Consider the following 25,334-nt stretch of genomic DNA (forward strand, 5'->3'; position numbering starts at 1 on the left):
CGAGAGAGGAAGATAAAGTGAAGCTAAGCCGGGCTCCGAGGGCCGGCCAGTGATTAAGGGATGGGAGGGATGAACACCAGCCACTGAGGGACTAGTGTCTATCTGTGAGAGTCCATGTGAAAGCAGGGCTGAGGAAAAGCTCAGAAACAAGAACCCACTGTCACGGTATCTTAGCAACCGTCTCTGTCTCCCAGGTGACGGGGACTGACATCACTTCCTGTTGGTGAGAGTGTATGTGTATACACAGTGTCCAAGTGTGAAAAAAAACAGCACCAATTGATACATGACTGTATCATGAAGGTGTCATGTGTGAGGCTGAGCAAAGTTCACGTGCGTCTCTCTCTTCTCGTGCGCGCTCGGCTCAGCTCTGCAGCTTCAGCACCAATGTCACCATCAGGTACATGACGGGATTGTGTTTGCTGGTGTGCAGGGTTTGACTTGAATGCATTGCGTCCGCATGCCAGGGTGCGTTTCGAAAGCAGACCACGGCATATATGTGAAGTCTGTGCCATGTGCGCATGCGGTCAGCCTGATTGTATGTTATGCCAAAGGAAACATGGCCAACTGATGCCATCTGGTAGGACTACTTGGCACAAGGGGGACTCTCTATGGTTCCACGACATATTGGAGTAGTTAAAATTAACACTGTGACACTATTTGGCAGAAAAAGACACTGAACTATCTATTACTGTGTCTATTCCAGTCTCTCTCTCACCTTCAGGGTCCATGCTGCATTCACACAGGGGGGGGGACGACGACTCTGGCTGTATATCAAATGCACAACATCACCATGTATGAACAGAAAAACCTCCTCACAATGAGAAACAACTTCTTCAGTTGTCTACGCTTCATTTTATTGAATCCTCCCTAAACAACTTTATCAATAATAAAAAAAAAATCTAACAGAAAAAAGAAAAATCTGAATTTAAAAGGTAAAAAAACCATTTCAGTTTTAAATGATAAAATGTAAAAATTATAGATGAGTAGAGTTTCCAGAAGCACAACATAACTGACTGTTTCCACTGGTTTGGCTGCATCCAGGGTGTAGCATGAAGGATTAGCGTGCTGCCGGTTTGACCATTTACATGAAAAACTAATGCTCGCATTGTCTGCCCCTAATTAACTTCAGCTGCTCAGTCCGGTAAAAAAAAAAAAAAAAATCCAGAAGAAACTACTCATGATTCGCTCCTTAATTATGTTGAACATTTGTAGCAGTAAAGCAACAGAGGGGATGTATGTGTCCAAACTGGGAAAATAGCTGCAGAGATTCAACTAAAAACCCTGTTCTTGAGTCCACAATGCTCAGTTAGATAAGGTCCATGAGGATTTCATCCTCCATGACACTGGAGACCTGGGGCATCCCGGGCTGAGGCACAGCTCCTCTCTGACCTCCAGACATCAGCATCTGACCTGGACACAGGTTTGGGAGGGGGTGGGGAGTTGAAGAGTTAAAGAGAGGAAGAGAGATTTATTAGAGGGATTCTCTTTACGATTTCAGGGATGAAACTAATGCAAAAGGTCAAAGAGACTTCAAGCAAGATGGTAAACACTGATTGCTGAAGAGAGCAAGGTGAAAGGAGATTCTTATATTAAAGTATTTAAATAGTTTTTTGAGGAAATTAAGTACAAATAACCTGTCAAATCACAAAGAGTGACCAATGACTGACAAGAGGCCTGAGAAAAACAATCTGCACTCGCGTTGGTCGTAACTCATCTTCAGTGCACCTGGTGTTTGTCTGAATGGAACCATATTCTGGCTATGAAAAGGAAATTAATTTTTCAGTGGTGGAAATCTTCAAAGTTGGAGCCTCGGAGATCAATACATAAATGTACCAGAAGTTCTGCAAACTTTTTCAAATCAATGTGCACAAAAATAATTGACGAATTGAATTTGAAAAATTTTGGGCAGCGTGCACTCTGGGATGGAATATCTAACTCAAGCAAGTCTCTGTAGGGTGATGTCTGTTATACAGACACCTGCATGTGGAATTGGAAAACACATATTTAAAACTGGTAACATAAATAAATGAATATATGTGTGCTTTGGAAAATATGATGTAAAGTTGACATGCATTGCAATAAATAGGATTAGAACTTTTCTATATTTAACTTTGGATGCCTGATGCTGTCGATGTTGTTAAGTTTTTATATCTGTTTAGATATCAACCTTTTTGTCCTTCAGGTACATTTTTAGACCTGTATTCTGAAATTTCATGTCTACTTGAGTCATAAATCTTTCCACATCTGTGGGGGTGCTTGCTGACCTCCCAAGGGCTGCCTCCACTGGCCCTGCATTTGAGCCCCCCCTCCTGGTGCTGAATGGACCAACTGCTGCCCTAAACCCTGGTGAGACATCATGCCTGTCATGTGAGACACCCCTCCCTGCTGCGAGGACACAGAGACAGAAGAGAAAAACAGAGTAATTACAGTCACTTGATAATCAATGAGACATTTACTACAGGGTGATTCAGTCAAACGGCCATTTGTTGCTCTCTTACTGGCTGCTGCTGGCTGAGTAGGAGACTGCGAAGCTGTGGATTGGCTACTGGGTTTGAGAGTCGCAGTATGGGACCCTGAGGCTGGGCTTGTCCACTCTGTGCGACCTGGTTGGGGGGAGCGCCGCTGACCGGCGGCTGTTGGTTGGACGGTCCGGCTGCTCTCATTGTCATCTGAGGGAATGCACAGGGGAATGCACAGTTTAACCAGCTGTGAGGTTTGGTCACATTACATTTCACCCAACGTATTGATCAAAGCGTTCACTACCTGTACAGTGTAGAGCATTGCTATATTTGTAATCTAGTAGTGTGACATGGTGATGAAAGACTCAGCTGAATAATAAAATCTACATTTACAAACAGCGTGCAGATGTGTTTCTATTGGCTGTCCAAGAATTACCGCTTGGTCAAAGTTGAATAGAGATCACCTTGACCACTGTGTATGCTTCAACAGGAGTGAATGGGAGATGGAGCAAATTTCATGCCATACACGAATGCAATGAATGAGTTGTTAAAAAAAATCTGTAGATTTTGGTTACACATGATGGATTTTTCACACATACAGTGACTTTAACGTCACTGATGTATCAGCCACAATCAAGAATGTGAACCGGTGGCTGCATCTAGGTGGGCACTTGTGGAAGTGATAATAAAAAAAATGACTCACATGTTGAAAATAGGAGTATTTACCAGCTTAAGGCTGATATTAGTGAAACTAATGTCTACCACCTGTTAGATGGCAGTAACATAGCCTTTGAGGACAAACAGGGCAGACAGCAGTTGTATGATGTCAACCATCATGTCTCGACCAGGTCTGTCCTTCCTGTTGGTTTTGTGGTGCCCGTCACCTCATGCTCAATACAAACACTTCCTATTCAAAAAGATACACAAACTTATGCATGCATGTTTATCAGTGTTTTGTTTTTTGTTTTTTTTGCACCAGTGGCATGCTGCAAGAGGAGCATTCAACAGGGAGCTGTAAAGTCAACACATGCTGACAGGAAATTAGCTGTGGACCTGCCTGATGTTGAGCAGCGAGATGAATGACACTGTGTTGTGATTTTAATGTGTTAGAGTATGTGTTTCAAAAGATATACAGTATGTCCACAAGAAAGACTGGAATTGATTTTAACATTTAAAATAAAGAAAAACAAAGCAGCTTGCTCCTTATTTCTGGTCATTTCTGACACTGTAAATGGGCAACATAACGACAGTGTCGTATTGATAAATCTGTGATGTGCTAATCTGTGTAGTTCAGTGAAACCTGTCAATGCATAGCAGAAACCTATAACAACTAAATGTATGACTTTAAAGTACCTGTGGACACCCTGACCACATGTTGCTACTGTGGGTCTCACCATGTTGCTCTGCCTCTGCTGCTCCTCCATCATAGAAACCTGACTAACAGGGGGCATGCCCACCACCACAGACTGGACACAGGACAGATCAGAGAGAAGGAGGGGAGGGGGGTGGAAGTGTGGAAAAAAAAAACAAAAAAAAAAAAACAGAGGAGGACAGCGGAGGAGATTGTTACCAGTAAGGCATGCAGAAGTCAGCAGGCATCGCGGCAGTAAAAGGTGTCAACAACAGGCAGCGAGAGAGGGAAACTGATGTGGAAACACAGGCAGACATGCCAGCACAGAGCGGGGTTATTTACCTGCTGCTGGACGTTTCCGTGGGAGACAGGAATGGGACCAGGGGGCCTGTTAAGGAAGTTCTGGTTGGGGGGGACCTGACCAGGTTGCATTGGACCCCCTGCACCGCCCAGCTGCTGCATTGAAACAGAGAGCATGAGAAACAGCAGTGAGTACACAACATTTTATCACCTTTATCTATCAACTCAGTATGCACACTACTCTGCCTCACTTCTATACTCATTAATGTTTCAAATATGCCCAGCAAAAATAGTTTTAGGTGACTGTGGCAAACCACTTTGCTCTTAGTGTCCACAACACTACTCAAAGGCGGGGGAGTGTTACACATCCATAAACATTCAAACACACGGAGATGCACAGTAACAAAATGCGCCGTAAAATAAATGAAGCATTGTTAAAACAGAGCAGATCTTTGGTTAAACAGGTTTTTTAAACTGTAAGCCTCGGCACAGAGATGACACTGTATGAGGTGGATAAAACATGTTTCTAAAAACAACAGGAAGGTAGGTAGTTTGGCCCACTGACCTGGCCTGCTAATCAACACGGTCAGCAGTTGTCTTATTGTGCGTGCCAAAAATCACACTCCTTCTTGGAGTTAAAACTCAGTCAGATCTATACATACGGGTATAATACACTACTTTTTAGATTCAGTGTAACTTACACTTTGTGAGGTTAACACATCTCTGACGTTCATCACAGCAGCTAATAACTAATTTGGCAAAGTGTAAAAAAATAAACACTGAAGAAAAATGGGCCTCAAGTTGCAGCTGCAAGCTAACTCACTGACAGCACTGACTTCATCCCCCAAATTATACCAACTGTTTTCGAAACAATAAAAATGATTATACCACAAACAGAAGTAAGACAAAGTAATCAACTGGGTATCTACAAAAGTCTTTTTAGTACCAAAGTCTCACTTTGTGTTACTGTCCCTCTGCTGCGACTCAGAACTAAAACACTCTGGAAGTATATCGACAACAGTAAAAGATTTGAGAGAGCACAAAACAAATTCAAGCGCCGTTCAGTCTGCGAGTCAACATTTGAGAGGGCGCAGCTACAGATTTGAAAGAGCAGAATTAGATTGGAGCGCGAGGGGAGGGCAGAATCATGAGCGTGACAGATGATCTGAACATGCATGAAGAATTGTTTAACTACATTTGAGCCAGAGACAGGCATTCTCACACTTGTAACGATCAAAGATGCTTGGATTGTCTTTTGGCGGTCTGAATCCCTGAGCGTCACCTCAGTTCAGTTGGACTTGGGAGTGAGGGGTCATCCTGTTTGACCTGTCCTTCTACTGTTAAAATGTAAGCTGGGAAGTGGCTTTTTTTTAAGCTCCAGATGGAAACAAAGAGCAGTATCTGGTGAGTGTATTAACTTATAAATTAAGATGCATTGACACTAAATGACTAAAACCACATTCAATTTGTCATTATCTATTTTTTAAGTCATTAGGGCAGAGTAATATTGAAAGTCAAATTCATTTAAAAGTAGTTATAACTTATAATATTGTAGTGGAGGTGTTGCTCCATGTTTAAGTGTACAAGAAATAAGAGCCACACACCCACAATTACTGAAATTGTAGGCTAAATGATAAGGACATGCCTTATTGTAGGGATAAAATATGTAAACAGTCATATGGTTGCCAATCGCTCCTTGCAGAGGACCAATGTATTTTATTTTAAAAAGCTGAATCATCAAACCTGTGAGCAGCACTTCAGTCCAAATAAATGAATAAATCCTACAAATTCAGATATTTATACTGAATCCATAATCTATGTTTACAGTCAACATATTTGCAGCATGTAATTGATGTTTACTGTGTTAACAGCATTGAGTGTCAGGCTGAGTCTGCATATCCACTTCCTTTGTTCAACAGTTTGCAGAAGGAAAGCAAAAACAAACATGGAAGATGATGATACACCAGTGGAGATTTAACTTCAAGCACCTCCTGCTGAGGTGTTTGCTATTCTGGATTTCACGGTTTAAAACAAACTGAAGATTGATGACTAAAGCCGTCGGCAGTCTGGTGTGTGGAAAGTCATATACATTATCAATCCGCAGTTAAAGGCTAAGTAAGAAGAGAGGAGGCAGCCTGTTGCTTTACCTGCCAACAGATTCTGGAAACAACTATATATAGGTTTGGATTATTCAGATTTATATTCCAACTCTTACACCTCTCCCTGAAAATATATACACAAAATTCACATTTTATTTGCACAGTTATGTCCTTAAAAGGAAGGAATCAGAAAAGACAGAAAATCGCAACATGAGACTATTGACAACTGCTTTAAAAAAGGCCAGATTTGATACTGTCAGCAGAGCTGCTGAGTTAGCTCTGCAGGTGCTGTGGAGTAGAGTTGGCCACTATTAAACCTTCCCCAAATTTTCCTGCAGTTTACAGTATTACTGGCTGATTAGCAGCTGATTAAAAAAATCACAGTGTAAGGCTTTGAGGGAGCCGCTACTCACTGCTACACTATTTCCTGCCGTAGACTTCACCTGTGATTTTCCATCTTACGTTACATGAACATTCTTAACGTGTCTTTATGTTCATTCAGTGTTTCCTATTAATTACCTAGATGGCGGTCCGCCACTTTAATTGGTCCCACCACAGTTTCATAATGAACTGAAAATATATTTACACTTCTCAAAATAACATAAAAGATGTTTAATGCTGTGTTGTCTGCCGTAGCTTCACTGTGGAGTTGTGCGTGGCTCACACACACACACACACACACACACACACACACACACACACACACACGCATACATTTTAATGTCCCTCTCCATCTCTTTACCGGCCCTCTGTGTGCCTGTCATTCGGGGTCCACAGAGCACAAAACTGTCATGTGACATGTCAGTATGGTCGCCTTACAAAAACTTTTGTCATCACTTTCATAGCATCCTTATCCACACATACACATGGTGCTGGACAAACACTATAACAGCCTTTTATGGCCTATATATGCACACATTGCACAGCAGAATATTTTCATGATGGTAATGAAACAGACACATTGCTATTTTTCAAATACTGCGGGACACAGGTATTATTGCCGAACCTTGCTGTGGAGGCTTGTGTTTCCTCACTGAGACAAGGACAAATACAGGGTTTTTCATCCCTCCTCTAAACCAGCAAAGAAAAACGTGATGAAAAAAAAGAAAGACAGCTTCATTCATCCATCTTGTTGAATCTGAACAATTCACCCAGGGATTGTGCTAATGCATGGTGTGTTTTCTGACCAAAATAAGAGTGCAAGACACAGGTTTAGGTCTTTTGAGGGAAGTAACAAAACAGCTGCCTCTTTCTCTCTTCTACCATCTATGATTTATCTCCTGTCTTTAACCCAGTAACCGCTAAAATCCTGTATCAAGATTTAGAGCCTATATCCTCATTTCAGGGAAAAATATTCAATTCTGTCTTGCCGTGAACAGAACAAACTACAATCTCGTTCCCGAAGAATGCCACTCCAGGGCTTTGCACAGGGAAACCTTAACTACTGGTCCAAATTGAAATTTTAATTACGTTAAGATTGCTGTAGCGCTTCCCTATTAGCAATGCAGCACTGAATATGTGATGATACACAAGAGGTAGGAGAAAAAATCTTCATTATAATTTCATGTCTTCTCCCTCCTCTAAATGCCCTGATGTTCATATACACATGATTCCAAGTTACATATAGGGTTGATGCACTTTTGCAGCGACATAAAATTAGCAGGTAGAGTAAACAAGTGCTATCACCACTGATGAGAGCAGGCTGCAAGGAGAAGTGTCGTCCAACTCATGTAAACCTGACAACAGGCTTCATTTTTAAATGGAGGCATGCTGCTTTCTCTTGGACTGGATGCTGCATTGTTTCACAACTGTGCAGAACCTCTCCTCACTGGATGCAATAAGCTTGAGTGGAACCCAGTGATGGAAAAGACAGCTAATCCAGAGGACACATTTTAAATCACCCTGTCTCCGGGGATGAAGATGAGCAGTGAGGGAAAGGGAAATTTCTATGTCATGTGGACAAGGCAGCAGCATTTGTAACCTGTAATGAACTCTGCAACAAGAGCTGGTCCACATGGTTCACCGGGGCGAGAAGGAGGGGACTTGTCCCTAGATTTCCTTATTCTGTCCTTAAAGACTGGCACACACCACTGCACACACTGCCGCCACTCCATCACTAATGTAATGTTAACATCTGGAAAATTAGCATCCACCAGAACTTTGCTTTGTTTAAAGCTGAAATCTCACAACTTTTTTCAAATAATAATAATTATCAAATTATAGCAAAGGTGACGGAGAAACTAGTGTGAATACTCTGATTTGATGAAGCTGTTGTTGTTGATATACACAAGAATGAATATGAATATATTCTTTAACTGCTGTGATGACATTACACTGCATGGGTATTGTGAAACAAGACAGGTGTAATAGGACTATGGCTGCAACTAACCATTATGTTCATTATTGAGTAATAGGACTATTTTTTAGATGTTTGGTTTATGAATGTCAGAAAATTAAGAAAAATGATCGTGAACGATTGTGAACATTTTCCAGCATCTTATGTGGCATATTTAAAGTGCTTGTTCTTTCTGACCGACAATCTAAAGATTCTCAGTTTACTATCACACAGGACTAAAGAAACCAACACATTTCACATCTAAGAAGCTGGAACTATTTTGGCATTTTTGCTTAAAAAATGAAATTAAAATAGATGGTTAATTGATAATCAAAATGACTACTAATCAATTTTCTGTTGTTCAACTAATCAGTCCAATCATTTTAGCTCCAAATATGACCAACAAGCCAACAGTTCCCAGTGTAGTAAAGGTAGAAAGGTTTCCTACCACAGGAAGTGTGCCATTTCTAGTGTTTCACCCCCTGGGATGTGTTCAGTGGTTACAAAGAACATACACTTGGTTGTCAGTTTATTAGGTAACACAAACTGTGTAAAAGAGGTGTTGAGTCAACTGTTCAATCATTTTGTATCTGTTGCTGCTGAACTGTATTGCGTTAAACAGAGAGGTGTGTCTGTTTATCCATCCTTCACTGCTTTGTATGAGGTAGAGAAAATGATAAAAAACAGATGTAATCCTTAATTTCTGTAGGTGCTGTCATTTGAACCTGTTATTTGCAATTAAAATATATAAAAAAAAAGCTTAAAAGCTATCAAGCACTAACAGCGCATTAACATAGTATATTCAGCATGAGCAATAATCTAACAGTGCACAATGCACTGTGTTTGGGTGATGATTTTGTTGTGGATGAAACAAATAAAGAGCTCATATGTATTGCACCTATATTTCCCACACTTAAGCAGAGATAATGAGGTGGGAGTACAACAGTCAGCTAATGTTCCAGTAGGAATTTAGCTAATGCTAGCCCCATTAGCCTCTACTAGAGTGAGAGACGTTAGTGGCTGCTGTGAAGATACTGGACTCGCTAAATGAAATGTCAATAACAATGCACCTTAATGCCTTAAACAATGCACCTCAATTCCCCGGTGCGCCTCTATAATGCCTCCTCATTATCACCTCCGTTTGGTCTTCCGACTCCACATATTCTCTCCCACACTGAAACCTTCCCTCTCTTCCCACCGGCTCCACTTCCTCCTCCTATCACCACTCACCGCTCTGTGCTGCTGGACCTGCTTGTGGTTGGTGATGACTTGCCGGATGCCATTGACGAAGCCGCTCTGGTCGTTGGGAATGAGGCCCATGAATATTCTCTTCTTGGATGAGTAGAGCAGCATCAGCACCCGCACTTCACAGGGTGAAGTGGTGTGGGGGAAGTGGACGCAGCCGGCCTGCAGGGAGGGTCACAGGGCAGATTAAGACCTTGACATGGGACACAGGCGTAATTATGGGATGGGCTCCGGCACGGGGACATGACCTACTCCTGAGCTCCTTTGCGCGATCAAACATATCGGTTTTATAAATTGAATGCAAATGGTATTAACTTAATTCATACTGTGCTTTCCCAGGGTCGTAAATCAAATTCAGGCAAAGTGGCAGAGCTCAGCTGGACTAAATACTATTAATGCCTCTGCTATTTCTCAATGGTATTACCTGATTAACAATGCACCACACTGACAAAACCCCTATCATTATGCTAGCCTTCTGCAACTGAATCAAAACTAAACAATTAAAGTTTTTTTGTCTGAACTGATGGCAAAGCATCTTTAAAATCCTATTATCTAGCTTGAAAGTGGCTAAATGTATGGCCTGGAACCCCCTCTACAGTCTTTCCTGCAACACTGCAACACAGCTTCATGTTCAGTCCATCTACTGGACAGAGGTGGGACCTGCACTCAGTTGCCACTCATGGAAAATGTATTGTGTCACACTGAATGATGTATAACATTAGGGACGTGGAGGGAGCACATATTTAAGGCTCAGAGAGAGGTAGAGTGCTTGAAAACTTACAAAACCATTGGCCATGATGCGATACAGGCCTTTCAGAGATTCCACGTCTTTGTCAGTGAAGAGAAACTGAACCATTCGGGAGTTTCTGAAGAGGTGACCTAAGGTTGTCTACAAAGAGAGCAGGCGAGAGAGGACTTAAGTTATGCATCATTCATAAACAAAATCACTGCTGGAGACAGAAGTCGGCACAGCACTTTCACACACAATAGCATAAAAAAAATGGTCTCACCAGTAACTGCTGTGGAATCAGCTGCATGATGAGCTTCTGTGGCCACTGGTCTGTGTTTCTGTTTGGAGACACAAATAACATGGCAATGTCAAATTGTGTGTTGAAACAAATCCTCTTAATACAGACGAGGCCCACAGTGTTTATCTGGCTACTCACAGGTTTTCTCCTTGGTTGACATGCACTTGACACGGCAGAGAACGTGTCAGTTTGGTGGTTGAATCCATAGATGAGGCTTTAGGCTTCTGCAGGGAATTAATACAGGAAGCGGGGAGTGGGAGGGGTGGGAGGGGTAGGGGGGGTACAGAAATAAAAATTAGGAAGTGAGAAAAACACAGAGGAGCAAAAAAAGCAAAAAAAAAATGAATTACTTTCAACACATAATTTTAATACCGGGTTCAGACTTCATGATATAAACCTGATAAGAGCCCGACCTGACAGATGTTGGGCACTGGGAACGAAAAAGGGCATCAGGCGCAACAACTGATCATTTTATCCTGTGTAGTTTATCATGGTTGACAACGACCGACACCGAACGCCTCGTGACAAACAAAATTTTTTACTGTCTTCTATTGTAAACATGGTAATGAAAGAGGAATGACGTTGTAGTCGCTGATAGGTGCAACTGTCGAACAGAGGAAAGGTTCATGGAGCTATGACAACAACACCCCTGCCTTTGGTTGGGGACCAATGTGTTCTCTGTTGTTTCTCACAGCCAAGTCACAACAAGAATTTATGCCTCTATGATCGCTTACACAATGACTATCTTATCAGAAAAAAATATTGTGCATTTGTCTGAACCTGGTATATGATGATTCACACCACTAGATTTTTAACTTTAAAAAAGGGACTTGATGGTGCACCTCCTACCTTGGAAGCACAACACTCACAGTCCCTGCAAAAGTCTTCGTGAAGGTGCCGGAAAGGATTTTCAATTTTCAAACCTCAAATTCAGGAGGCATTGTGGTCAATATTCTATTCTCTCACAAGTAACTGAAGGGTCATGAGTTTTTTTTTTTTTTTTATCTCCATCTATAAGTATTTTTTAAATCTGAAAAGGCTTGTAACTGCAGAGTTGCTGCAAAATTATGAGGTGAGTTGGTTGGTGCTGTGATCCATGAGTACCCACTATATTCCTGGCAAAAGCTGTGTTCACACTTTTACATCAAAGCTCAACATTTCCAATGGAGAGAGGGTTGTGAGAGTGAGTGAATCTCTAGATTATTTCTCTGTTGTTTGTAATATTTATTGACAGGATATCAAAGTGCTGCTAAGGATTGGTGACATTGGAGTGGCACCTCTGCTATTTGTGGATATCATTGCCTTGTTTTGGGTGTGTCTGACTAGGACATTCAACGTTCGCTGGAGCGGTCGGAATGAGAAACAGCACCTGCAAGTCTGACATCATGGTTCTCCCGGTATAAGCTTGATTGCTCAATCTAGGTGAAGGAGGAGCAGCTGTCCCAAGTGAGGAAAGTCAAGGTATTCCAGCTGTAGCACCAGTGGCTGTCTCTCTGTCTATGTAGCAAATAAGTTCAGTTGAGGGCGTTCAGCTAGGGATGCCTCCAAACTGTCCCTTTCTGGAGGTGCTATGGGATTCAAAACCCAGTGTGGGACACCAGGACATGCTGAGGGATTACATCTTCTTACTGGCCTGAGAGCAGTTGGAGAATATTGCGGAGGAAAAGGACGTGTGGGCTGCCCAGTTCACCTTCCTGCCACAGCGACTCCAATCAGGACAAGCAATTAGAAAATAAATGGATGGATGGACTTTTAAAAATGTACAGATAACCTGTTCTTTAACAAAATGTCAAGAATCAAAGAAAAAAGAAACGACTTTCCAAACACATCAATGCAGCAATTCTACTGGGAAAACTGCCAGCACTCTTCATCTCCAGGGCATCAATAAAGGATCAATGATCAATCAATCACATTTTAGTCAGGCCTACTGTAGTCCTGGGGCTGCCCATTACAAATGTATTGGGCTAGGCTTTCTCTGCAGACAAATGGGTTATTTATTCCCAGAGCTTGCTAAAGCAAGAGGGAAAGAGAGGCAGGTGTGTGGACAGTGATAGAACAATCCCGTTTACACACATCCACCTTAAATTGGAAAAAAAAAGTTGGCGAAACCATTCTGGAAACTTACCCCACATTTTAGATGACAAAAGCTTTCCAGAATTAACAGATTGAAATTCAGCCAAAACAGAACGCACCATATTGATAACACTGTACACAGAACAAGCTCCAGCCAAGTGAGTTGGCATCCTTTGTGAGAACTTTTAATCAACAACCATTTCTTTAAATGAGTTTTAGTGTCTGTGGTGTAATTCTTCTCAACATAACAGATTACACCAGAGAAGAATCAGAGCTGAAAGCCTGACAAGAGGAAGTAACAAATTAAGAGCAATGTTTCATGCTCCTAATCAGTCCACGGGTTGTTTGCAAGTTTCCTGAGGTTTTCACTTTTATTCCTGTACATTTAACTGACTTTAACAATTCTTACAAACAGAAGAAGGAGGATGAGATTATAGTCGATAGGGGAGATTGATCAGAGTCTGTTCACCAAACACAAACACTTGAAGGCCTCATGAGTGTCGCTTAAAAGCCATTAACATCCATTTTCCTGCCTCAGCACTGCAACTGTAAACTAAATCGATTTGACCTTGAGCTAAGCCGATAGCAGCAGGATGGTAAAATGATGTGCAATTAATCACAGTGTAATCAATGACAGGTGGTTATTAAGACGTACTACCATGATGATAGGTCCTAGACAGTGGTGATGATCACAATATGTTGGGCAGGGCAGTGGTTACCAACTCCAGTTCTCAGGTCATGCCAGTTTTTATTCCAGCTGTCTACTACAGGCAGATTTACAGCTGGAACACCCGGCCAGAAAAGTCAACTACAACAATAGTACGATGTTTCGTGAAATATTCACTTTATTGCTGAGAGTAAGGTGAGAAGATCGATACCACTCTCTTATCAGTCTGGTAAATATATAGCTGGAGCCAACAGCTGCTGAGCTCAGCTTAGCATAAAGACTGAGAGCAGTCTTAAGGTAACAAAATCAAACAAACAGCATAGACTTGATGATTAGGGCTGAATAAAAAAGAAAAAGAAATTTTCTGATTAATTGTCATTTTTATTTGAATTAATCAATACCGATTGTTAAAATCCCAATCATTACATTTTCTCTTCTAATTAAACACACATGATAAATATTATGTGTTTGCATCGGTTACTTTCAAGTGGTTCAGTTAGGGCTGCATGATGTGTAAGAAGTCTACCTTCTGAAAAAACGAATTATTACAATGTGCACAAAATTATTATTTTAAGTTGAAAAGTAAGGTAGAATGATAGCTGGTTATATGACCTGCCCTAAGTCACGACAATATAGAGAATAATTACAGGTTATGTGGACCATCTCATAGTGAGAAGAGATTGCATCTGCGAGACAGAGATATCAGGCTGATGTCTTGTCAACACAAACAGCGCACATGAATAATACTATGTCAACATATTCTGATGTGAAATATGGAGAACAACAGGGCTCTGTTCTTGGCCCTCTGCTTTCCTCTCTTAATATTTCACCTCCTGGCCAAATCATTCCTAGTCTTGGAATTAATTTCCACTGTCCAAGCTGGATGTTTTTCGGAATCTCCAGCTATTAAATTCAGATAAAAATGAGATGCTGGTCATTTGCCCAGCCCGACTTTGACATCAGGCTGATCAAGTAATTTTCCATAGTCTGACAGCTAAAACAGCCAACCTATATATCACAGTTAAAATTATTTTCTGTCTATGGCAGATGCTGAAATCCTACTTCACGTCTTTGTTTCATCAAGACTTCATTATTGTAGCATTGATTCCTTGTTTTCTGGCCCGCCACGTACTAGTACTAAAAATCTTCAAATGGTTCAGAATGCTGCGTTTTAACTGAATCCACATTACACCAATTTTTGCTTCCATTCATTGGCTCCCTATCCCTGTCACATCACATTTTAAGTTGCTTTTAATGATATAAACTTATTGCTCATTCATACCTGTCTGATCTCCTTAAACCTTATATTCCATCCCGTGCTGTGCGTTCTCAGAATGTAGGGCTCCTGTCTGTCCCCAGAGTTAAAAAGACATCTGCTGGCTGCAGAGCCTTTTCCTAGCAGGCCCCCCTGCTCTGGAACAACCTCCCTGCTGACATCAGACTGTCTGACTTCGTTCAGGCCTTCAAATCCAAACTTTTAAATCTCTTAACACCTTAACTTTCAGTTAGCACCTTATTCTTTTACTATTCCAGACTTGTACCGGTTACTATTCAACCACCGACGGGTCGGCCACAGTCTCATTGAATCAATTAAACCCAGTATACACAGTATAGTCCATGTTGTCCTGCCGATGATTTTACTTTAAACTTTCTGAAAACCACTGCATCTCTCTGACTCTGTTTGTTTACTCTGTCAAGCACATGAGCATCCAGGCTGTGCACCTTTCTCTCTCTCTCTTCACACATTCCCTCTTAAAAGGAAGTATTCCTTCCTAACATCTCCAGCTACTTGTTCTTGTTGGGAATTGTTGGGTCTCTGTAAATAAAATTATAAAGAGTACAATCTAGACCTGCTCTGTGTGAAAAGTGCCATGAGATAACTTCTGTTGTGATTTGGCGATATATAAATAAAAATTTACTTGATGTGAATTAGTCAGTAGACTTTCAGTTTCTGTCCTGTCTGTGCTCAAACTGATAACTACAGTAGATGTGCTGTACTTACAGTGCTACTGACAGTCCATGTGTATCTGTATGGGATAGCTTTTTTCTTAAAACTAATATGCATAATGATGATGCCCTTGTAAGTGGTGCTGTTTTTTTTAGTTTTTTTTTTATTAATCTTGCACGTGCCTAAAAAAGACATAAATAGTTTTGTATTTGACGAGGAAAATGAATCCAGTTTTATACCTGGGAAATGTGGTTACAATTCAGCCTATAATGTGTGCTTTATGCAATCTTATATTCAAGGAAAGCAACAGTGTTGTTCACTAGTTGAATATAGTAGACATTTATATTCCCAGGATAACGTCTGAGAAGTGCTTTACACACAATTGGTATTCACCTGATGTAACTGAATCATCAAGACCGGAATTGAAATGAATCAATTCTAGACTTTGTGAATCGAAATTGAATTTGTAGATCAGTGCTGATATCCATCCATATCATGGTGTCATTGCGTCTAGCCAAGAAATACTGCAGGACACGACCCCCATAAGAATACAACTTGCTGTTACTACGACTTCAAAAACACATAGAAACCTCAACAAATGACGTGATATGACGTGTTAATTAGTTAGCTTTAGAGGTGCTGGAAGACAGAGCCTGTTTTCATCCTTTAGGCTATGCTAAGCTAAGCTGGCTGTGGCCTCATATTTACCATACAAACATGCGACTATATCAGTGTTCTCATCTGAAGTAAACTGAAGGAGCCTATTAACCACAATATTGACTATTCATTTAACCGACTTGCGTCCTCTGAATTTGGAGGACTGAAGCTGGGAACCACTGAACTCGATAGCTGAGTTTTAATCCTAAATGCTGGTCTATCCATTTTGGAAAAAACAGCACTTGAAATTCAGTCGTCAGTACTACGACTGGGGATTCTAATTAATGTGTAGGCAATGATCTGAATAAAACTTTCAGTTTTGAAGAGTTTCTTACGTAGCTTCAATTTGCAGCTCTCTTTTCAGGGCACCAACCACTCTGTCAGAGTGGGAGTCATTTTTCGCCCAAAAGGACATCAGTTTAAAATCAGACTCTCTACTGAGTGTTACCTCTTGCCACTCAAGAACGCCGGTCCATGCAACAATCTTATTGGCCACGCCTTGCTGCTGTCCAATTGGATTTGCATTGCTTTGAGGTCCAGACACACCAGGCTGTCAAAGCAAACGGAAGAGCAGGGGGTTACATGTTGCTACAGGTGCAGTTTAGGAACAGAAACTTTACCTGTCAGAAATAGAAGTGCACTTGTCAATTTGAAAAACAAAGAAAACACAGACTAAATGATGTTTCCCACTAAGTTGGTAATATGAAATATGTAATTCTGTAGAGCTGATTAAACTGGAACATCACTAAATATTAGATTTGGCTAATTTTAGACAGTTTCATCTATATTAAAATAAGACTCACAAGTATGTTCTGCTTCCAGGAAGAAGAATTAATGACTGAATTTGAAAACAGAAAAAACAATGAGTGTACCCACAGTGATTTTCTAGGGAAAAGGGAACATCTTCTGGTTTTGATCTGATAGTGGTTCTAACATTTAAAATTCATTTTGATATTAGACTTCACACAGTGTGTTAGTCTGCAAAGTCCGCTCTAGGCTGCTGGTGATACAGCATCACAGATTAAAGTCTTGGGTCTCTGATTTCTAAATTGAGCAGGGGCACTTACATTTGAAAATATCAATATGATTTAAACATTGATATTGTTTACAAGCGGGTGAGAATAGTAAATCAAGTCTTCGGCTGAGTGCCGTGGGACAGTGAAAACTCCACAGAGTGTCAACCATGATGAAACTACAACAAATATAATGAAACATTATTCAACACAAGGTTAACAAACATTCCCCCAGTGAGTGACAAGTTAACTAAAACATGCCTCATACTGCTTTGATGCTAAGGGCCCATGTACAACCCATGACTAATCATTTTACCAAATGACCAGGGTTAGGTGTGGACATCAGATCCACTGGCAGGACACCTAAAAATGTGGACTGACAACAGCTCAGCTGATGAGATATATGATGCAGTTACCTAATCTAGGATAAGTGAGAAGGATAACAAGGTTTTCAAAAAAAAAAAATTCAACATGGTCCTGGAAGTGAACTGGAAGATAGCAGATGTTCCTGTTTCAGCAGTCTGAGCCAATCAAATCCTGCCAGTATCTTCCAAGTTGCTGACTTTTTAAGTATAAAATTCCCTCTTTGTGTTATTGTCCCTCCACCACTGGTCAGCAAGGAAACACTGTCTGTGGCAACACAGAGGTGATCTGGCACTAAACAGACATTTAGACAGATATCCTCTTGATTTGTCCAACTCTAATGCATTTTTGTCCAGAACAGGTACAGCAGGTTTAGTCCCCCATCTCTTACACTGGAATTGTGTTAGGGAGAAATTGCTTCATGGCCAGTATGGACAGGAGGAATGATTACAGTAACCAATAACTGTTTTAATGTATATATGGGTATGTGACTGTTGTTCTAAGACAAACTTTAAATAATGTAACCCTATCCTCTGAGGCTTTGGTTTTAGGTTCTGCTACGTGTTTCCATTGTGTTTTACAACAATGAAATGGTGCAAAGTTTAAATCAAACCACAAGCCAGCCAAAACAGGCAGGCCAGGTATTCTAAATCAGAACATTAAATTAACATAGTAAATTGAAACACACCTCCTTGCAGTGTTTATCTAAACATATGTCCTGTGTTGGGATCCCTGGGTTCACAACTTAGCATTTTTTGCCTGGAGGCTACATGGCATTTTGATGTAGTATTGGTCTCCTGAGCAGTGCTGAAATTCAGGTTCAGGAAAGTTGAAAAAAAAAAAAGTAGAACCCATAACAAAGGCTACATATCAAGTTACGTGCTGTTAAGTTGCTGTGGTTTTAATTTTGGTTTTACAATAGTACAGTAGTATAACAATAGTATAGTTTCATTAGTTTCGTATTGATTATTGTCACATCTTACCATGTTGGGCTGTGCTGATGGGGCTGTGGGCTGATTTGCTGTGGGCTGCTGCTGAGGTTGCTGCTGCGGCTGCTGATTGGGTGTAGGCTGTCCTGGGGGCGGGACTGGCTGTTGCTGATTTGGAGGGACTTGTTGCTGTGACATCATAGGCTGTGTTGCTGTAGTGACCGTTGATATGCTGGGTTGACTGAGCTTCACCCCGGGGACTGAGGGGATTTGTGGTTGACTGGTGAACGGGGGACCTTGATTGACCATTCCTGGGACTGGAGGTGGAGAGAGAACACAACAACAACAACCTGAACAGACGCCACGTTTAAGAACATACAAAGAACATGACCATTACACGGATAGAGACACTATAAGTTATCCTTGACTGTAGATTTATTTTGGGTTACTGTTAATTTTTTACTGATCCAAAGATCCTATTACTATCACTGCAGGTGAGAGCATCAGAACAGTGATACTGTCCTAGGAAAACTCTTTTCTGGAAAAAGTGAGAGCAAGCGTTACTGTAAAACGCACAGACACAGTCACAGTACTGAGACCCTGCAACTAAAACTTGGCTAACATAAATTGTTCACAAAAGGCCCACAGAGTCCACTGGTAACTCACAGCGACTCTTCTGGACGTTGGCTGCCTCCACGGCCATCTGTGCAGCCACCTGAGCAGCAGTCATGGAGGCCGGATTCTGTCAGCAAGCAGATTAAAGGAAGACAATGCTGGGTAAAACGTTTTAGGGAAGGAACATAAACACCACTGTCTGAAACTGAGCCAAAAGCAGGCGGCAGGAATTAGTCTCCAGGCAGCCTTATGCTGTATGGCTGCTTGCCCATTACCTGATAAGGGTGGGTTGTGTTAATGGGTGGAGGGGGCTGTGAAGCTCCAGGGAGAGGCTGAGTGACAGGCAATGACTGAGGAGGGAGGACAGGTTTGAGCGGCCCAGGTCCTCCACCTGAGGAAACTGGAGACAGACAATGGGAGAAGCTTAGAGTTTTTACACAGTCCTGCAACATAAACTTGAGACTGCTCTGAAGCCCCAGTGTAGGAGGACAACAGTGCCTCGCTTTAGGTGAGGAATGAGACGTATTTATCGAGAAATTCTTAACTACTCAAAGAAAAGTGTAGGGGTAGCCATAAGGAAGAAAAGTTTTTATTTACAACTGTTGCAACTACCACAAACTAAAGACTGACTTCATCTTACAGCAGAATTACGTGACGTTTTTAATATTTCCAGCAGCAATTAACACGTTAAATTAGCAACTAGTATCTTAAAACCAAATTAGCAGGGATGTGATTATAGGAAACTGGCCAAAATGAAATAAAAACATAAATAGAGAGGAGCTTGGAGGAGAATCTACTGCTGAAAGAGGAGGCACTGCAGAGAAAAAATAATAAAAGGGCAATTTAGTAGCTCACTGAAAAGCACGGCCGAAAAAAAAAAAAAAGAAAAAGATGAATGGAAAGAGATAAACAACATTAATGCCAGCTTTACTCTTCACTCGCTGCCTGAAGGAATGCAAAAAAAGTAGTGTAACATCCTATCAAAAGTGTGTCTGGAGATAAGAAGCTTACAAGAATGCAGATGCTACAGCTGAAACTATAAAAGTACACTATTCTATATACTGCTGCACATTGTTCATCCTGAACAAGTACTTCACTGTATTATCATTCCTAAATACTCCTCTCATCTTAGCTTCTGTCTGCTGTACTGTGAGCAAAGATTTATTTATGAATATATAATATAACTTATAACTATAACTAATCCCAACCAACTCTGCAGTTCTCTTAAAGATAACATAATTTAAAAAAGAATTAGATCAAAAGACGTGTGATAAGTAGCGTGTACTTTAAAGCTAACTGATTCTTTTTAATACTCTTTTTTCTCAAATTGCATTCCCTTACAGTAGTTATTTCTCAGAAAACAACAAAGGGAAATACCAACTTTATGATAGCTATGGCATATTAGACAGGTATATAGGTACCTAATATATATATATATAATATATATAATATATATTAGATAGAATAGATAAGAATATTACCCCCCCTAAAAAAGTTAGTACATTAAGTAAATAAATAAAAAGAAAAGAAAAAAATTAAGAAAAAATAAAAAGTGACTAAAATAGGTTTAGCTCATTTTAAAATATATATAGTTGTCGTTGTGTTTATGCTTAATGGTGTAAATGAAGGAATGAACTGTTTTACCTGTGAACCACAAAAAACTCTGTGCTTATTCACAGATGATGATTAAGACTGGAGAGTCAAAAACATCAATCAGACAATATTAAGCATATTCTATCCCACACAGGCTGCTCACACAAACTAGGTTTTAACCAATGTTTCTCACCAGGAAGTGAGATGCCACGGACTAGGACCATGTGGAAGGGGTCCTGACTGTAGTCTGGATGGGGTTCAACCACCCCTCCTACAGGAGACGCCCGCTCAAACAAAGCCCTCAGAGCAGGCAGTTTCCGAGGAGCCACCACCGAGAAGTGAATTCCTTTCTAAAATAAAGAACATGAAAATAAAATACATTCAATGAAGAACAGTAATGGTGTTCTTTATCCAACACACTAAATAAGAACACTACTATACTATACAAACAAGAGCCTAAAGGAGAAAAATAAAAACTCACATCTCTGATGATTTTGACCAAGTTGTCAGCTGTGCAGCCGGTGTAGCTGACACTCTCCACAGCAGGAAGCAGATAAGGGGGAGAGTTACACAGCAGCACACACACCTTGTGGGTTTGACCTCTGGTGATGGCAGAAAGAGAGAAAGCGAAAGGCTAAGATTTTAATCACTAATAGTAAATCACCTACTGAGTCACCATATTATTATGCATTGTTTAAAAAAAATTAAATAACATGACAGAATTTGGAGGATATTTCCACACTTGTAGTTTACTGGAGCCAGCTTATGGAGGGCATCAGAGGAACTAGAGGTAAAACACTTCCACAATGGCTTCACTATTCAGTTTTGGTGCTTCACATTTAGAGAAACAAAAGTACAGTCTGTAGATCTGTTTCCAGCTACTTCAATGAAGACACTCAACAGGTCCACATTAAACAATAGGACAACGTGTCACTGAGTCACCTCACTGACCCAGTACTTTGGAGTTATCAAGCAAATAGATGACAATAATTTTGTCCATTAACAAGGTTCCATGATCATGCACACAGATTTCATTACTTTACTGTGACCAAACAGGACACACATCCAAGATGTAATGAGCTAAGTGTTATATATTTTTTAACGGAGCAATACATTATTTAGTAATGATCCCTCCATCAGAGAGCAGTGTGACTGCCTTACATTTGCTCCCTCATCTTCTTAAAGTCATCAAAGAGCTGCAAGGCCACAGACAGCCCCTCTGCAATTAGACTACAACTTTCTGCTCCACCTCCCATGAACCTGTGTGGGAAAACAGGAGATTATTTAATATTCAAAATGACATATTTTCTGTTCCGTTTTAAATCTTATGATAACAGAAAAGGCAACATTAAAATCAGGAGAACGTCTCCTTTGTAATAATTGAGTAAATAATTTATAATAAGTTACTGGATGCTGTCGATCCACGAGACGAACTCAAAGGCAGAGCTGGTTGGTGCGTGGCACTGGACGTATGACTCAGGAGCACAGTCCACTGTGTTGAACACCACAAGACCATACTGGGTTCCTCCATACTGGAAATACCAAAATACAGGAATATTTTTATTAGCCATATGAACAAAAGCCTTATTTTGAAATTGCTCTCTGAAACAAAAAAAAGAGAGAAAACACTCACATCTCCACCAAAATCTGTTTCTGCCGGGGGCCCTCCATTGAAATATCTATGGTAAATAAAATCAGATATAAAACAAAGGCATTTAAGCAAGACTACATGATTAATAATCAGTAACTTCGCAAAGGAGCGTCTTTGTGCCCTTACTCAATAGCTGGAAGTATGTAATTTTTCCTTAGAGATTCAAAGTAGGGTCCAAGGTTTGCCGTCCCTTCAATGACAAACACCACATCAGCGACTTGGTTGCTCCCAGGCTTAGTGGATGGTTCCATTAGTGCCGAACCTGCCACCATGGATCTGGACATGGAGAAGGGGCAGATTTTACATTTAATGAGCCCCCGTCCCTGCAAATCCATGAATCCATTAAGTTTTTAACTGCAATCCAAATTAACCGAACAACTGGGAGACACAAGCAGCATTATCAAAGCTTCTCAATGCTCATTAATACTGACTGTAGGGACAAACTGCTTCTCTGGGATAGAGAAAAAAAATAGTGTGACATTGCTTATGAGTAGACACCTTGGCTTTTTGAACATCACATTTCTCTATTTGTTATAGAAACAAAAGCTTCAAGCCTTGTAAATAAGGCTTTTTCAATTTAACCGCATCTTGTTTCACATTAAAATTTGTGCATTTCTATTGATCCCAAAAGAGAAAGTAAGAAGTTTCGAGAGCTAAAGTTCATGAGCACTGGAACTAGCATACTAGCTGGTTATCATTTAACCCACCACTAAAACAAATCATTAAGTCCTGCCTAATAGTATTTCAGTGCGCTGTTGAGTTAGAAAGCAAGCAAAAGAAAGCAAGAGCTTTCTGTACGTCCACAACAGCTGAACTGGACAGAGCTTTACATTTAACGATTGCTAAAGTAGGTAAACGTCCATGAACGACTTAAGCTAACACAGTTAAACTAGCCTCAACTAGCCGGCTACCATCGAGCTAGAAAAGGATGTGGACCAACCTGATGGTGTGCGGCTGTAAGTGAAGTCGTGGGATCAGTTAAACACAAAAATAGGGAAAAATGAGCTTGAACTGACAGTAACTACACAGAGCAGCTAGCCTAACCATTTGTTGTATTTTCAACGGAAGTGACGAAACGACACGCCCACAAACAGTGACGTACTGGCCAACTTCCTCGTCCTGTCTTCTTCTTGCACAGAAATGGCGCTCCGCGGCGGAGTGCTGCCACCCACAGTTTTAAGCCTTTAATCACAGCAGGTCAGCAACTGGTTTCAACCAAGGGCCAGTACATTTCAGCACAGTTCGCTGGGAGCCAACGTTTTACAGGTGCTGTCCAAATGCAGGGATGTTTTTGTTCATTTCATTTACGATTGAGCTTGAAGTAAGCCTAAAATGCTAAATAATAACAACAACAACAACACTAACGACAACAATGATGATAATAATAATAATAATAGTAATAGTAATAATAATGATAATGATAATAAACTTTATTTATATAGCACTTTTCCAAACAATTTCAATTTCAATTAGTCATAAAAACAAACAAAAAAAACAAAACAATGTTGTAAACCACACAAAACCATAAGGCAGATAAAACCAACAGGGATAAATAGCAATCTTATAAAAAACACCAGCCAATAGCCTACAAGTGGGTCTTTAAAAGTTTTTAAAAAAGTGGTACAGACTCAGCTGACCGGACAGCGAGAGGGAGGCCATTCCATTGGAGCTAAAACAGCAAAAGCACAGTCCCCCTTTGTTTTGAACCTTGACCATGGGATATTTAAGAGCAGTTCTTATAAATTCAGAAATATAAGAGGGTGCCATGCCATGGAAGGCTTTGAATGTAATCTGGAGCATCTTTAAGTGAATTCTGAAATGTATGGGAAGCCATTGAAGTTGGACCAGAATGGGGTGATAAGCTCTCTTCGTTTTGTGTTTGTCAAGAGCCTGACTGCTGTGTTCTGAACCAGTTGCAATCATGAAATTGCAGACTCACTTCAACAACAAAATAGGGAGTTACAATAATCCAGGCCAGAAGAGATAAAGGCATGGATGACACTGAATAAATAAATTGTACATTTTAGTGTACAAATTGTACACTTGCATCATAAATGTTTTATTGAATATTTGTTGGTATGGTCAAATGGGATAAAGCTGTTGAATTTTGTTTCATTTAAATGGAATGACTGATATTTATCTTTCTTCATCTTGTAGGTTCATCTCTCTCTCTTAATGTAGAAAGAGTGTTATATTTCTATCGTTATCTACAATAAATGAAAGTGAACACCACTGCTTTTGTCAGGGGGGCAAAGATTTTTACAGAAGGGTCAGATTTGGCCCACAAGCCGCTATTTGCCTACCCCTGACATCCAGTATCTTCTTTTATTGGGCTTAAGCATCGAAGAAATGAAAAGCAGTCTTCTTCACAAGTTCGTGTTTGTGATTTATCACCATGATAAGGCAAGCTCATTTGTATAGCACACTTAAGTACCGAGGCAATCCAAAGTGCTTTACATGACACATGAAAAGGTATTGCATGAAGACAAAATATAAAGGAAACGAAAAGCAACACGATTTTAGTAAAATTTTATTTTAGTAAAATAAAACATAAGATACAAAAGTGAAGAAACAGGGGCATAAAAATTACTGTGCAGTGACAGTGCAGTTCAGGATATGAATGAATAGTCCCAAATGTAATTAAGCATATGGCGGTGGCGAACTGAAATGCTTTAAACCTCAGTTTTAAATAATTGAGAGCTGGTGCAGACCTCAGGTTCTCTCAGAGGCTGTTCCAGATATGTGGTGTATAAAACCTGGCTTCATCTCTGGGGAGTAAGCACACCTCTCCTGCAGATGACCTGATGTCTGGATGGTTCATAACATTGCAGCCAATTAGACATGTGTTTTGCCCCCAAGCCATTCACTGCTTTATAAAACAACAGTAGTATTTCAAGACTAAGTATTTGACACACAGGAGGGCAGTGCAGAGGTCTGAGAACTGGTGGGATGTCTTCCTCTTTCTTGAACTGGCTTGTTGTCTCATCGACTTCTTACAGAGACCTCTA

At 40.5% G+C, this 25,334-nt stretch overlaps 1 protein-coding gene across 4 annotated transcripts; it reads right to left on the bottom strand.

Annotated features, from left to right (window-relative positions):
* Positions 1-771: 771 nt before the first annotated feature.
* Positions 772-23,373, bottom strand: med25 (mediator complex subunit 25). 4 transcript variants are annotated; one of them, XM_022739530.1, is made up of 20 exons: positions 23,267-23,373; positions 22,453-22,602; positions 22,309-22,354; positions 22,083-22,207; positions 21,837-21,935; positions 21,157-21,277; positions 20,869-21,025; positions 19,358-19,482; positions 19,134-19,209; positions 18,522-18,784; positions 16,611-16,712; positions 10,956-11,038; positions 10,800-10,857; positions 10,571-10,678; positions 9,775-9,951; positions 4,153-4,266; positions 3,854-3,925; positions 2,499-2,669; positions 2,265-2,385; positions 772-1,410 (listed from the first exon to the last, which is right to left on the bottom strand). In XM_022739530.1, exons 2-20 carry the CDS (start codon positions 22,596-22,598, stop codon positions 1,307-1,309), a joined length of 2,268 nt encoding a protein of 755 aa, XP_022595251.1. In that variant the 5' UTR covers positions 22,599-22,602; positions 23,267-23,373; the 3' UTR covers positions 772-1,306. The 4 variants fall into 4 exon arrangements, with proteins under 4 accessions (XP_022595251.1, XP_022595250.1, XP_022595249.1 ...); XM_022739529.1 differs by having other exon boundaries at positions 4,153-4,263; positions 10,956-11,041; XM_022739528.1 differs by having other exon boundaries at positions 773-1,410; positions 10,956-11,041.
* Positions 23,374-25,334: the final 1,961 nt, after the last annotated feature.

Source organism: Seriola dumerili, unplaced genomic scaffold (genome assembly GCF_002260705.1).
Source record: "Seriola dumerili isolate Sdu_G_001 unplaced genomic scaffold, Sdu_1.0 BDQW01000044.1, whole genome shotgun sequence".
Lineage (NCBI taxonomy): Eukaryota > Metazoa > Chordata > Actinopteri > Carangiformes > Carangidae > Seriola > Seriola dumerili.